The sequence below is a fragment of the Gossypium hirsutum genome, chromosome D11 (assembly GCF_007990345.1).
Source record: "Gossypium hirsutum isolate 1008001.06 chromosome D11, Gossypium_hirsutum_v2.1, whole genome shotgun sequence".
Taxonomy (NCBI): Eukaryota; Viridiplantae; Streptophyta; class Magnoliopsida; order Malvales; family Malvaceae; genus Gossypium; species Gossypium hirsutum.
The window spans coordinates 16,686,516-16,700,324 of record NC_053447.1 but is presented as its reverse complement, the minus strand read 5'-3'; the positions used below and the strand labels follow the sequence as shown (position 1 = coordinate 16,700,324).

Genomic DNA, 13,809 nt, shown 5'->3' with positions numbered 1-13,809 from the left:
TACTCAAATTGCTCAATTTCGCTTCATCAAACTATGAACCTTTTAGATTACTTACTAATACGAGTTGTCTTCTCACTTTACAATTTGACCATGTAATGCAACTTAGCATTAGTTAAATATTAGGTAATAAGTGAGCCAATATTTGCTTACATTTTGCTTTGTATGCAAAAACTGTTGAGAACAAATGCAAACAATATTAATGAGTATAATGGAATTATTAAACCAATTTATTTAAAAAATTGAAATTACAAGTGACGAATGAACTATACTTAGATCTCGACAAACTCGAGAAGAAACTACTTTGATTAGGGGCAATCAACTTCAATAAAATCACCTTAAATTTGTTGACAATAATCTTGGAGATACACTTACACACCACATTGCAAAGACTTATACGTCTCAATTGACCCATGCATTCAGGTACTGAAACCTTAGAGATTAATATAATAAAATTATTGTTAATACCGGTTGGTACTTTACCTCTCGTAAACGCCCCCTTAACAACCCTCCTCGCATCCTCCCTTACAATATTCCAGTTACGCTGAAAAACAACAACTTGAAACCCATTTGGTCCAAGCGCTTTATAAGCACCAATATTGAACATGACATTTTTAATTTCCTCGTCGGTAACCATCTTATGGAGTCCTTCCGATTTTTAATTTCATTCTTTCAAGTCCATAGCCACTTGTAATTTGGAACCCAAATTCTCACTAGCCTTAAAAAAGTCATTGAACTCATTATGCAAAAGCCAAACACCTCAAAACGAAAGTGACGTTTTGATTTGGGCAGAGGGGAGAAACCTTGCAGCTAACTAGAAGTGGCAATGATTCGATTTAACCCGAGGCAGATGAAAGGCAATCACATTTGGGAAGAGTAGCTTCTAGTCAACACTATAATAAACCTTGTCAAGTCTTTCTTGAGTAGAGTACCAACTGTTACGAGAACAGACCCAAGTATATTTCGAACCGACAAAGCCTAAATCAAGCAACTGAAAATCCTGTAGTCACTCCCTGACTATTGTGGAAACCATTGCGGTTCAAAGATTTGAAATTAGACTTCTCCAAGGAGGTCGCAACTAACAAAGGAAGTTCTAGCGAGACCAATCAATTTGAACCACTACTTAAAATAAAATATTCTATAAAAAGATTACCCTCTTTTAAAAAACAACCATTTATTTTTAAAATTTTACCACTCACTTTTTTCGAGAATAAATTTTACCACTTATTTATATATATTACATGATTTTTTATTAATATATTTTTACATAATTTTTACCTATGGTATGAGATTATTTATTATATTTTAAAACAAATCCCAAACAATGCATTTCTGATGAATTGCTTAGAGAAATACTTCCTCCTATTTTGATTGGTGACATGAAGAATGTGTTTATTGCTCCTGTTCCTTCTGAAGAAATTAAGTTTGTAAGGTTTGGAATGAATGGTAATAAAGCACTTGGGCTGGATGGCTGTTTTGCTAAAAATTTTCAAGCATGTTGTAGTATTATGGCCTATGGGGCAAGATGTTATAGAGGCTGTGAAGTATTTCTTCTCTGCCATCTTCACTTTCGTGTATATAGGTTTATGATTTTTTTATCTATCTCTTGATGTTAAATAGAGTTAAACAAAGCTTACTTGCTTTAGTTTCTAGTAATCAGAAGGCTTTTTTGGCTGGTAGAAACTAGGCTGATTCTCTTCTGTTAGCACAAGAATTGGTACATGGGTATAGTATGTCCCCAAAATGTGCTTTAAAGGTGAACCTTGGGATTAAATTCATTTTTTAGATGTTGAAAGTTTTGGGATTTCACGATGTTTGTAGAAATTGAGTTTGTGCTATCTTCAGTGGCTTTGAATAGGGCAGGGAACCCCTTATCCCCTTACCTATCCATTCTTGTTCTAAATATTTTCTCAACTCTCTTAAATCTTGTTGCTAGGTATAAGGTTTTCGTTTATCATCCAATGTGTAAGAAATCACAGTTAACTCATTTGTGTTTGGAGATTGATTTAATGGGATAGTTAAAGATTTTCAAGGCTCAACCAAATCAGTTTTTTCAAGTAATTATAAGTGATAACCCTGGTTCACATTATTCATACTTCCGTACTCAGCTGGCCGGTCGCAAAACTACATCGTTTTTTAATACCACTTCATGCCAACATTCAAAAGACGGGTAAATACTAAATAGCATAATTTATGAAAGCTTCGAACATTTCTTTCAAAAAATAAAAAACAAAAGCTTTCAAAATAAATAAAAAGCTTTGAAAGGATTTGATGTTAATTGATTGAAATAAAAAAGATTAATAAATATTATTATAAGAATTTGTATACCTTTTAGTATTTTATTTATATTTTAAAAAAATAAATATTTATTTAAAAAAAGTTACATCCTTAAAAAAAAAAGAAGAAGATAATTTGCCAAAGTGAAACTTAAATCAAAATCATGAAAAATTTCAACCCAAGATATTATTTACAACCAACAGAGATGTTTATATATATAAGCACAAGATATTTTGTTTATTGACACCTGCTTATGTCATGAGGATAGAACTTTAGTCTAGTAAACTATGCGACCTTAGGCGATTTTCTAGATTCAAATTTACCTAAGTTAGCTTTACTCTCGAAAAATGAGAATTTTCGTATAAATTCTATAAGATATCGAAGTAAAAATCCATGAATAAACAGAAAAGCCATAAAAAAATAGCGCATGTCAAGTGTTTGAGTAATGCTCTCAAAAGTATTCTATTACTTTAAGGTTTACAATTGAGTGATTACGAACGAGGGGAATGTCTCTATTTATAGTTGAGCTCCCACAAATCCAATGGTATAGATCGAATTACATCGACGACTAAGATTAATGTCTATCTACAATATGAGACTTCTAAGGATTTAAACTATATACATTACAATAATTATCCTAGTAACTCTAGTTTTACTAGAGTGCTCCATCGGGTTACTAAGGCTTTAAGTAAATGAGTGTCTCAATGTGCAAATGATTTAAATGAGCGTCATTTAATCGATTGACCTCTATGAGACACATTTTGCACATTCGTCACGAGCTTTAATCCGTAGCCGCCAGTGACGCTTAACGACTTAATGTTATTATTTTGAAAGATGGAAATAAAACGAAATTCCGTTTTTGCTAAATTCAAAATGGGACTAAATATGAGGTTAACTAATATATAGGAAAGGGTCAATTTAAGGTAGGAGCATTTATCACGTTTACACGGCAGGGAGAGTCTCAAGGGTTTTAGTTAAAGTCTCCTCTCCACCACCCAAAATTAAATCATCCTCCTAATAATTTCTTTTTCTTTCAGGAGCATAATATTTTCCAGGAAAACAATTCCCTAAAGAAAAAATAAAAAATCATTCTAGGTATTATTGAAGATAAAAAAAAATTAAAGCTTTACAAAAATCAATAATGCCTAGCAAGTTAAAGAAGGCAATTGGTGCGGTGAAAGACCAAACCAGCATTAGCCTTGCCAAGGTCGTCAACACCAATTCCGCCAGCCTCGAAGTGGCGGTCCTCAAGGCCACCACCCACGACAAAGCCCCCTTCGACGAGCGTTATGTCGATGAAATCCTACGAACCGTCTCCTCCAACAAGCTCTTCGCGGGGATCGCCGCCCGTGTCATCGCCAAAAGATTAGGCAAAACAAAGAATTGGGTCGTCGCCCTCAAATGCTTGATGCTTGTTCTTCGCATTTTCCAAGATGGCGACCCTTATTTCCCAAAAGAAGTCCTCCATGCAATGAACCATCGAACCAATATCCTGAATCTCCCCACTTTCAGAGATGAATGCAGTTCCAGTCCGTGCGATTACACCGCTTTCGTCAAGTCCTTCGCCTTCTATCTCGAAGAACGCTTGGAATGCTTCCTCACGGGGAAGCTTCAAAGGCGATTCACGTTCAAAGAGAAACAACTTAGCCATCCCAGGGCACGTCGAGCTAACCAACAACCTGTTCGACACATGAAGCCCCCCATGTTGCTCGATCGGATTTCCTATTGGCAACGGTTGCTTGCTAAAGCTATTGCCACAAAGCCCATAGGTTCAGCCAAGACGAACCGCTTGATCCTGGTTTCCTTCCATGCTATCGTACGAGAAAGCTTCGATCTTTACAGGGACATATCTAACGGGCTCGGTCTTGCCTTAGATGGTTTCTTTCATTTGCAGCATCAATCATGCGTTAATGCCATCAATTATTGCGTCAAAGCCAGCAAACAATTCGAAGAGCTTTCGAGTTTATACGAGTATTGTAAGAGCTTGCCAATTGGGAGAACCTCGGATTATCCGAGTGTGCAGAGGATATCAGAGGAGCTTATTGAGACATTGAAAGTGTTCTTAAAAGACCAAGCTTCGTTCCCATCAGCTGGGATATCACCACCTACGAAACCACATCGTTTGCTTCGTCTCCTAACGTCAGCCGCCAAGGATCTCTCGCTTTTGGAGATAGAATCTCAGGCCGGTTCGAGCTCGATTGTTTGTACATCGTTGGAAGAATTGATGAATCAAGATGAAGAACCTGTTGTAACAATGAGGTCATCTTTCTCGACGGGGACTTTCTGGGAGTTGTCTGAAAAACAGTATCGCGAGCAAGAAGATTCGTATAATGCCGCTGAAACTGGCTCCAACCATTCCTTACCCATTGATCAAGATCAAAATACGAGTTTAGATTTTATATCCTTCGATGAGTGGCCAGCAGTAGATGCTAATAAAACCCAAGGACAACAAAGTTCAGAGCCATCATCGTCTTCAGCTAATGGTGACAAGGGCTGTTGGGAACTTGCTTTAATAGAGCCCACGCCGTCGCCACAACCTGTGCCACAGGCTTCCCAAAACTTGGCTAATAATAACTCTTTATTCGACAACTGGTTTCAGCAAGACCAAGCTTCTCAAAATGGAGCTAATGGTGCCTCTTTTCCTTACAATTGGTTTCAAGAAGATCATAGAAATGATCAGCAAGCTTCTCGAAATGGAGCCAATGGTTCCTCTTTTACCAACAGTTGGTTTCAAGAAGATCATCAAAATGATCACCAAGCTTCTCAAAAAGGAGCCAATGGTGCCTCTTTTACAAACAATTGGTTGCAAGAAGATGTTAGAAATCATCAGCAAGCTTCTCAAAATGGAGCCAATGGTGTCTCTTTTACCAACAGCTGGCTCCTAGAAGATCTTAGAAATCAGCAGGCGTCTCAAACTGGAGTCATGGTTCATTCATATATCGATGACTGGCTACTGCAACAACACCACCAACAACAATGGCAAGCTTCCAATGATGTAGCCAATGGCCATACATGTTTCGATGACTGGTTAAAGGAAGATAAAAGTCCAGAGCATGCCCCTAATCAAATTGTCGTATCCAATGGCCGCTCTTATTTCGATGATTGGTTTCAAGCAAACCAAAGAGACCAAGAAGAACGAAAATCAGATTCGAATTGGAGCAACAATGGCGGTAACGAAAGCTGGGAGCTTGTGTTGGTAGAAGGCACAACGCCACCTTCACAAGCTTCTCAACATTTAGCCGACGGAATCCAACCATCAATGGCGAATAATTTATTTGATCACAGACCCATAGTGCCTCAACGCCAATATAATCCATTTCTCGAAGATGAAACGAATATATCAGCAGCCATTGCCACCACTGTTGCTGGTTTCCAAGAAAGGTTCTTCCCAATGGAACCAACATTTCATGCAACACCAACTTTTTACGCTCAAAGTTGTAATATTGAAATACCGACACCAACGTTTCATGCGATGCCAGGTTCGGTTTCCCAGCATCCTAATGGGACAACAACAGGGTTTCAGGGTGGTGAAACTGGCGAGCCTTTCGCTCCATGGCCAACTATGAAAGCTAACAACAATGTGTCAGTGGATCAACAAAATGTATTATTTCAACGACAGTTGTGGTTGCAGTGAAAACACGATCGTTGCAAGGCGTTATAGTTTGGTATATTTGTTGAATGAAAATGTATACAATTCAATTTGTAAATACCTTTGTAAAACAAATTCACTTGAAAAGATAAGAGAAATGGATTGCAAATATTAATTCAAGTGTTCATATGACCAAATTTCACTTCAAAAATATTGACCGACAAAAATTTCACTGCAAAAATGACTTTCCTAACTAATTCTTCGTGAAGTTGCAACATATAAGCAACAACGAATAAACTACTTGCATCTATTTTGAAATAAAAAAACAGTAAGAACAAGTTTCCATTTAAAATTCCACCTACTTTTAGAGGTGTTCATGAAAGTTATAAGCTAAAAGGGATTTTTGGTGTCATAATCATTCCAAATTTCAAGCAAACGATCAGGGAACAAAAAAATAAATTAAATTGAGTTGTGGAATGTTGAGGAGAAAGGATAGGATGAAATGCATTAGTGATAAATAATCTTATGAGAAAAGATTGTATATCATGTTTTAGTGTATATATATATTTCATTTAAGTCAGAATATTACTTTTAGAATAAATTAACTATAAGGTTGGAATAAAATAGATATTTTTTTATACCTCATATAAGATAAATTTTTTTTAAGTTTATAACTATAATATAATTGTACAAAATACAAATAATAACTAGAATTGTTGATGAGGGGTACCAATAAAAGAGGAGGAAGTGGTGGAATAAAGGAGACCGATTCATCAAAATAGGTAGAAGGTCAAAGAAGGTTAAGAGGAGGAGGAGGGGGACCGCTATGAAGGTAAAGGAGACTGAGTGTAGAGAGTAAGTATTGAGGGTTGCTAATGGGGAGAAGACCCCTTTGTCATCGTTAGAGAGGGTATTTAAAGGGGAGACCCTCTTGTCTCGTAGTGGTGATGTAGTAGGTTATTACCAATAGGTTATCATCATGGAATGCATGGAAGACATATATGGTGAGACCCATTTTATTATTTAGGCATTACAAAGTTATTATGCTCAAGTGGAGTCCAATGTTTCCTAAAAGAGCGTTCACACTTCGAAAGTGTTCACATTAAAAAGCATGCGGCTTTGCGGATGAGGGTTAAATTTAATCCTTTAGGCTTATTAATTTCAAAAATTTCTAATTTACTTTCAATAAAAGAGTAAAGGTCAAATCGAATAAATTTGTAAATGTTGAGGGCTAAGTTTATTATTGTATCTTATATATGAACACCAAAACAAACATTTAACAACGTCTAACATACATGGACAAATTTTCTCGTTTTTCTAGTTAATTAGTTAAAATGCAATCCAAGATATAATACAAGAAGTTTTGTGGTACTCTTACCTCCAAAAGCCTAATTAAAAATTATACTAAACTTTGAGTATGACGTAGAAAAAAAAAGTGACATGGATTAACTTAATTGATGAAGGTCTAGATAATAATGTGTTTTTTCAAAATGATCAAATGAATTGTTACGTCTGCAAGATCATTTTATTCTTTATTAACTCCTTTCATTTTTAGGAAAATATTAGTTAATATAATAGTAAAATTGTATTTTGACTCTTAAAATTGACTTAAAAACGTAATCTAAGTACTTGATGTTTTTCACGACTAAATCATTATCTAAAACTTTGTATTTGTAAAGAGATGAAATATTTAAGTTTTTTTTTCTGCATTAATCCTTTAATTTAAGTTTCTTCAAATAATTAATTTTTTTTAAAGAGTATTAGGAAGTATTGATGTGAATTTCTTTGATAGTAGCGAACAACTAATACCTCCAACTTTGTAAAGAAATGTTAACGAAATCCACTTTCTTTGTTTTTTTAAATGTAATACCACCAATGTTATGCCGTACCAAACAACAGCGGCTAACCTTCTAAATTCAACCGCCTCCAGTTCGCGGTGACTGAGTTCACAGGGTATTTACAAATAATGAGATTTAAATACATTGAAAATCAATGTTATAATAAAACAACATTGGACTTTTACAAAAAAAAAGAAGAGAGAACCCTATAACAGTAAATAATAATGTTTGTTTTGTTTGGCGGGAGAGAGTAAAGGAAGATGGAAAAGGTTGAACACAATTGCCAATGGTAAATGGTAGAAGCATTAGAGAGAGAGAGAGAGAGGGGGGGGGAAGCATAAAGCTTTAAAAAGGGCATGACCAAGTAATTTATATGTCCCTTTTCCTACAGTTTGCTTAGCATTAGCATTTAGCAGGCATATAGTGCTGCCAAGAGTGTGCATGATAGGGTAATTTCATTATATATATTATTGGTAGTAATGTCCATTAATAAAACAATCAAAGGTTTAAAAAAAAAAAAAGAGTGAGGAAACGAGAATCAAGCAGAGCATTGGCATGTGAAGGTGTGGGGAAGGAAGAAAGCTAAAATAATGGACCAAGCAATCTTTGGGTATATCTAGTGTTGGTGTAGTCAGGTAGTAGTATATATATTTTATAATGTTTGCTTTTCCCAAGTGAATGCGATGTCGCTGTAATCTTGCACTCTTCTAGGGACCCGCATTTTCTGCCTTCTTTTCTATGTCCCTGTCTCTTCATAATATATGCAACTTTTAGCCTCTGTTTCCTATATCTGCGCCGACCCTCTCTCTTACTCCGCACCATTCCCCCTTATTTTTCATTTCCTGGCTCCTGTGCTTGCTGAATCTATGCTAGCCTCATCTTCCCAATCCTCCGTTTCACATTCTCACCATCATTCATGCTCATGCTCCACTGTCCCCCCGCCCTTTTGTGTTACACTCAAAAACCACTTTTCCTCTTGTTGTATTTATTATTTAATACAACAATAAGAGTAATTAATGCATTAATTATATAACATTTTATTTAAACTATGACGGATAAATAAATGTATTTACCTTTGTCTTACTTTTGAACTTACTTGATGTTATTTACTTTGTAAAATCCGTTCCAAGAATACATGATGTCTCCTCTTTTCCCCCCTAGTCCCAACATTGAAGATTGCAAACAAAGTGAGGAAATGAGGGGATCCACCACCTGTACCACCTACATAATCATTACCGTCGATTTGGATTGCTTCCCTCCCATTTACCCACCTATTTGGAAAACCCTAAAGCTTTCCACAAGTAACTGTCAGCCATATATTCTCATGCCATGAGTTTAACATCATCCTACATGATTACCACCCCCCGAATTTGATCACTAACGTCCCACCCCATAATATCAATATCCAAACTAACATCACAACAATACCTACCAAACTAAAATTCAATACCGAATTACATTACACATAAAGATTAAACAAACAAACAAACCTTTAATAATTTACATTATAGAACAAAGTACAAACATTATAATTAGGAAAAGAAAAAAAGAGGGAAGGAAACATAACAATCATCATACCCTCCCTCTTACAGCTCAGCTTTCATCAGTGAATCAAATATTACTAATAAAAAAAACGAGGATACTCCCTAAAAACCGCATCCATGCCTTCAGTTATCATCATTTAAATTAACATAGTGTTTAAAACATATAATAATAATTAATATTTTGCTTTTGAGGTAAAGTTTTGGAGTATACGAAGTGTGTTTGCCGCGTTTTCAACCACAGCAGTTCTGACAGTTAGAAAATTCCAAACCTCCTCCTGCATTACAAATTAAAGCAAAAATGAATTCACAGAAAATAATTCACGTGCCATACGACGTATCTACAAATCTACTACGTCAATTTAGACGCCTATGCACGGCATGGTGTTATCTACTTTATCTTCCTTCGTTACCACGTCAGCATATTATTACGAATAATAATAATAATAATAAAGAAGGGTCTAACGAATTTATCATTTAACACAACTGAGTACCAGTAGTGAGGGGGGGGGGGGAAGCAGGGGTAATATCCTACTTTAACCGGTCAAGAATGGTGCTAAAATAGAGGACAGTTATTCCACGCGCCAACAACCAGCTTTGATTCAAACCCTAACAGAACCCTGAATTACCAATTATATCCTCGTAAAAGGAACATACCTTAGTTGGCGGGGAGGTGAGTAGCTTTACTGGTTATTCCCTCCAAGTCCTGCTGAAAATGCTTTTTAGCCTATTTCCAGCTAGTCTCTGAAGCGCTTTCTTTGCTCCGGCAACTTCAATTTCCGCCAGACGCTGCAGGTGCTTATTGGCACCGGCAGCCGTCAGTCTCTTCCTACAACCACCGCTTCCTCCACCCAACACTGCAGTCACCACCATCAGTGGAAACTTCTTTGACACAGCCTCATTTTTGGGGTCCAACATCTGCACCAATCTCATCACGCTCTTCTCATCCCTAACCAACTCCTTCCTATTTGACCGGACCGTCAGTAGCGAAACAAGCGCCTGGGCTGCCGCCTCCTGTAACCCTACTGGCTTTGGTGACTCCATTAATTTTACCAAAGAACTAATGCAACTAGAAATGGCACGCTTGTTTCCATCACTAATCGATAACTTTGATAACAAACAAGCTGAAATCTGTTGCAAAATCAAGTTCCCGTGCTTAATAAACTCGCCCAATTGGATAATGAAGGCCGTCGAAGATGATAAAATCCGTGAAACGGAATCTAAAATCGAAAGCGAACTGATCGTGCGGAGAAGATGCTCGACTGTATCTGAACTTGATAAATCCTGAAGTAGATGCATTAATCTTGGCAATCCCTTCTCTTGTATAATCAATGCACGGAAATATTCGCCCGAAGAAGCGAGTATCGAAATGCAATTGGCTGCTTTTTCTTGGGCAACGCTGGTACCCGAGATTAACAGCTGGAACAAAACAGGAAACGCACCTTCTTCACCCAAAGCCATTCTAATATCTTCCACGGAAGCCACGTTTCGAAGAGCGCCAACCGCGTGGGTTTGTGTCGGTTGGGAGCCAGATCGGCAGGCTTCTATTAATACCGAAACTCCGCCGTATGCTGAAATTGCCCAGGTGTTTTCGGGATCGGCGGTGATTGCTTCAACAGCAATCGCGGCCTTTTCTTTTAAAGCAATGGAACCTGTTTCAAGGATTCTCAGTAAAGGCCCTAATCCTCCTTCCTCGAAAACAATTTTTCTCAAATCTTCGCTTGAAGAAGCCAGTACCGATACTGCCAAAACGGCTTGTTCTCGAATTAAAGGTTGGCTGTTAACTTCGAGAAGACTTATCAAATAGCCAACATTTCCCTCTTTAGCAACCAGCGGAGTAGATTTCTCGTTGTCGTTGAGAAGCTGAAGAAGTGATTCTAAAGCTTTCTTTTTGAACTCGATGCCTCCGATCTGAAGTCGGGTAAAGAGATCCCGGATGAAAAATCCCAAATCGTCTTTATCAGATCCAGGTCCCGGGTGAGACAAAACGATGGCGTTGGACTGGTGAAGAACGCCAGACCTAAGAAGCAGATCGAGATCATGGAGATGGTTGGAGAGAGAAGACGAAGCCATGTCGAGGTCGCTTTGCATGAGGAGTTTGCCGCCGGTGAATGAAGAGAGGGTACATTGATCGGAGAGAGCTTTCAAACGCTGAAGGGTGGAGAGAAGGGAAGGGAAAAGATTATGAAGCAAAGAGTTGTCGTTCCAGTGAGGAGATTCGGAGATAGAGGAGAGAGATGATTGGAGGGAACAGAGCTTCGATCGGAGGACTTGCCACCGTCCGACGAAAGACCGGACGGTGAGAGAAGAAAGGAGGAGGAGAGAGAGAACGCCGGTGATTAAGTCGAGAAGCGTCTGGGGTGGTTGAGTTTCTGGTTGCTCAGACAGCGGCCGCGGCTGTTGGGGTGGATGCATTTGCGGTTGAAGCCCGGATTAGGAACCGGAACTACAGGTATTAAGGTGTTAATAAGTGACAACGGAAAAACATGAAAAGACTTGGGAAAAAAAAGGCACTTTGGTTGGACGGAAAAGGGAAGCCAAGGAAATGGAGAGAAAGAGAGTTCCAATAATGAAAAAACAAGTCCAGTACTGGACTGAGTTCACGGGGCAAAAAACATTGGATTTGAACAAAATAGAAATAGAAATACCTATAACATTAACAGTAAATTAGTAATGTTGGTTGTGTTTGGCGCGAGAGAAGAGAGAGGGAAAAGGCTGAACACAATTGTGAAAGGTAATGATAGAAGCAATAGAGGAGGCAGCATGAAGCTTTACAGCTTGTTCACACAGCAGCTTTAAATAAAAGGGTATAAGGGGCACATTATTTATCACCTTTTACCAACACTATTAAACGATAAATAAAAAAAGAAAAGTGGAACAGTTTGCTTAGCATTTAGCATTTAACTCTTAGCAGGCATATTGATACATAGTGACTGCAGGCATTGGTAGGGTAATTTTCAGTTTTTCACTGTATATATTGGAAATAACGACCACTAATTGAACTGTACATCAAAGATTAAAGAAAAGGGAGGAAATGAGCATGAAGCAAAAGCATTAGCATGTGAAGGTGTTGGGGAGGGGGGATGAAAGAAAAAATGGACCACTCAATCCTTGGGGGTGGATAAATCTAGAGTTGGAGTAGTCAAGTAGTATATTTTTATAATGTTTCTTTTTCCTAGATGAATGTGATGTCGCTGTACTCTTGCTTCTTGGGACCCGCTTTTTTAGCCTCTTTTTACTGTATCAAATTTAGACTTTGTTTCCTATAACTGCGCCGAGCCTCACTCACTCCGCATTTGGCTGTGCTTGCTTGTTAAATCTCAGCAAACAAGCTGTAGAAACTGAATTACTTCTATATTTTCATTGTATCGAATGAATACAACTTTAGGTATATAAAGAGTCTAGCTAACCAACTGTAACAGAAAACTTAACTTCCTTAATTGTTAACTGCAACTGTTAACTGCTATTATTCCTAACATGCCCCATACTTGTCAAGTTCTTTCCTACTTGTAACAACACAAAGTCGATCGCGAAACTTAGTGAAAGCTCCTACTGATAAGGGTTTTGTCAATATATCTGCTGTTTGTTCTGAACCAGGTATATGCCCTACATGAAGTACTCCGGCAGTAACTTTTTCTCTGACAAACAGCAAATTCATTTCAACATGTTTAAATTTTGAGTGCATAACTGGATTCCCCGCAACTGCAACTGCTGCTGAACTGTCGCACCATACCAAAGCCTTCTGTGGAAATGAAACACCCAATTCAGTCAGCAGTGCTTGAATCCACATTATCTCCGCCATGACATGAGCCACACTTCTATATTCTGCTTCTGCTGTAGACCTTGAGACGACTTGTTGCTTCCTCGAGCTCCAGGAGACTGGATTTCCACCAAGAAAGACACAAAAGCCTGATGTTGACCTTCGATCATCTATGTCAGACCCCCAGCTCGCATCTGAATATCCTTCAAGTAAGAATCTGGATGTTCGCGTGAATTTCAGCCCATAATCCAACGTTCCTTGTAGGTATCTTAATATCCTCTTCATAGCCTTGACATGGAGATTCAAAGGCTTATGCATAAACTGGCAGACTTTGTTTACTGAATAGGCTATGTCCGGTCGCGTAATGACTACATACTGCAAGGCCCCAACGATACTCCTATAATGATGTTCATCCTCAATAGGACTTCCTTCATTGGATGACAGTCTACTCGATGAAACCATGGGTGTGGGCAAACTGTTCGATCTGTCCATGGAAGCTTTCTGAAGAAGTTCAGTAATATACTTCTTTTGTGTAAGATAAATTCCTTGTGAAGTGTAATTTACCTCTATGCCCAAAAAATAGTGTAACCGGCCAAGATCTTTCAATGAAAACTTTGCATTTAGTTGCGTGAAAACTTCTCTATAAGCTGCTCATCATTCCCTGTGATGATGATATCATCAACATACACTAGCACGTACATTAACTTGGAGCTAGATTGAAGAATGAACAAGGAACTATCTGCTTTGGACGTTTTAAACTGCATACTTCCCAAAAATTCTCGCAACTTGTGAAACCAAGCCCTCGGT

General features: G+C 37.9%; 3 protein-coding genes across 3 annotated transcripts; 1 reads left to right on the top strand and 2 right to left on the bottom strand.

Annotated features, from left to right (window-relative positions):
• The first annotated feature begins 3,333 nt into the window (after positions 1-3,333).
• LOC107910987 (clathrin coat assembly protein AP180) lies at positions 3,334-6,038 on the top strand. The gene has a single exon (XM_016838893.2). The coding sequence runs from the start codon at positions 3,416-3,418 to the stop codon at positions 5,906-5,908; it is 2,493 nt and encodes an 830-aa protein (XP_016694382.2). The 5' UTR covers positions 3,334-3,415; the 3' UTR covers positions 5,909-6,038.
• A 3,135-nt stretch (positions 6,039-9,173) lies between these two features.
• LOC107912631 (importin subunit alpha-1b) lies at positions 9,174-12,278 on the bottom strand. Its single transcript, XM_041106291.1, has 2 exons — positions 9,900-12,278; positions 9,174-9,520 (listed from the first exon to the last, which is right to left on the bottom strand). Exon 1 carries the CDS (start codon positions 11,655-11,657, stop codon positions 9,933-9,935), a length of 1,725 nt encoding a protein of 574 aa, XP_040962225.1. The 5' UTR covers positions 11,658-12,278; the 3' UTR covers positions 9,174-9,520; positions 9,900-9,932.
• Positions 12,279-12,714: 436 nt separating this feature from the next.
• LOC107910984 (secreted RxLR effector protein 161-like) lies at positions 12,715-13,464 on the bottom strand. The gene has a single exon (XM_016838891.1). It carries the CDS (start codon positions 13,462-13,464, stop codon positions 12,715-12,717), a length of 750 nt encoding a protein of 249 aa, XP_016694380.1.
• Between the last annotated feature and the right edge of the window lie 345 nt (positions 13,465-13,809).

Excerpts from the sequence above, each read along its gene's own strand:
- LOC107910987 (XM_016838893.2), top strand. The coding sequence starts at position 3,416 with ATGCCTAGCAAGTTAAAGAAGGCAATTGGTGCGGTGAAAGACCAAACC.
- LOC107912631 (XM_041106291.1), bottom strand. The coding sequence starts at position 11,657 with ATGCATCCACCCCAACAGCCGCGGCCGCTGTCTGAGCAACCAGAAACT.
- LOC107910984 (XM_016838891.1), bottom strand. The coding sequence starts at position 13,464 with ATGGTTTCATCGAGTAGACTGTCATCCAATGAAGGAAGTCCTATTGAG.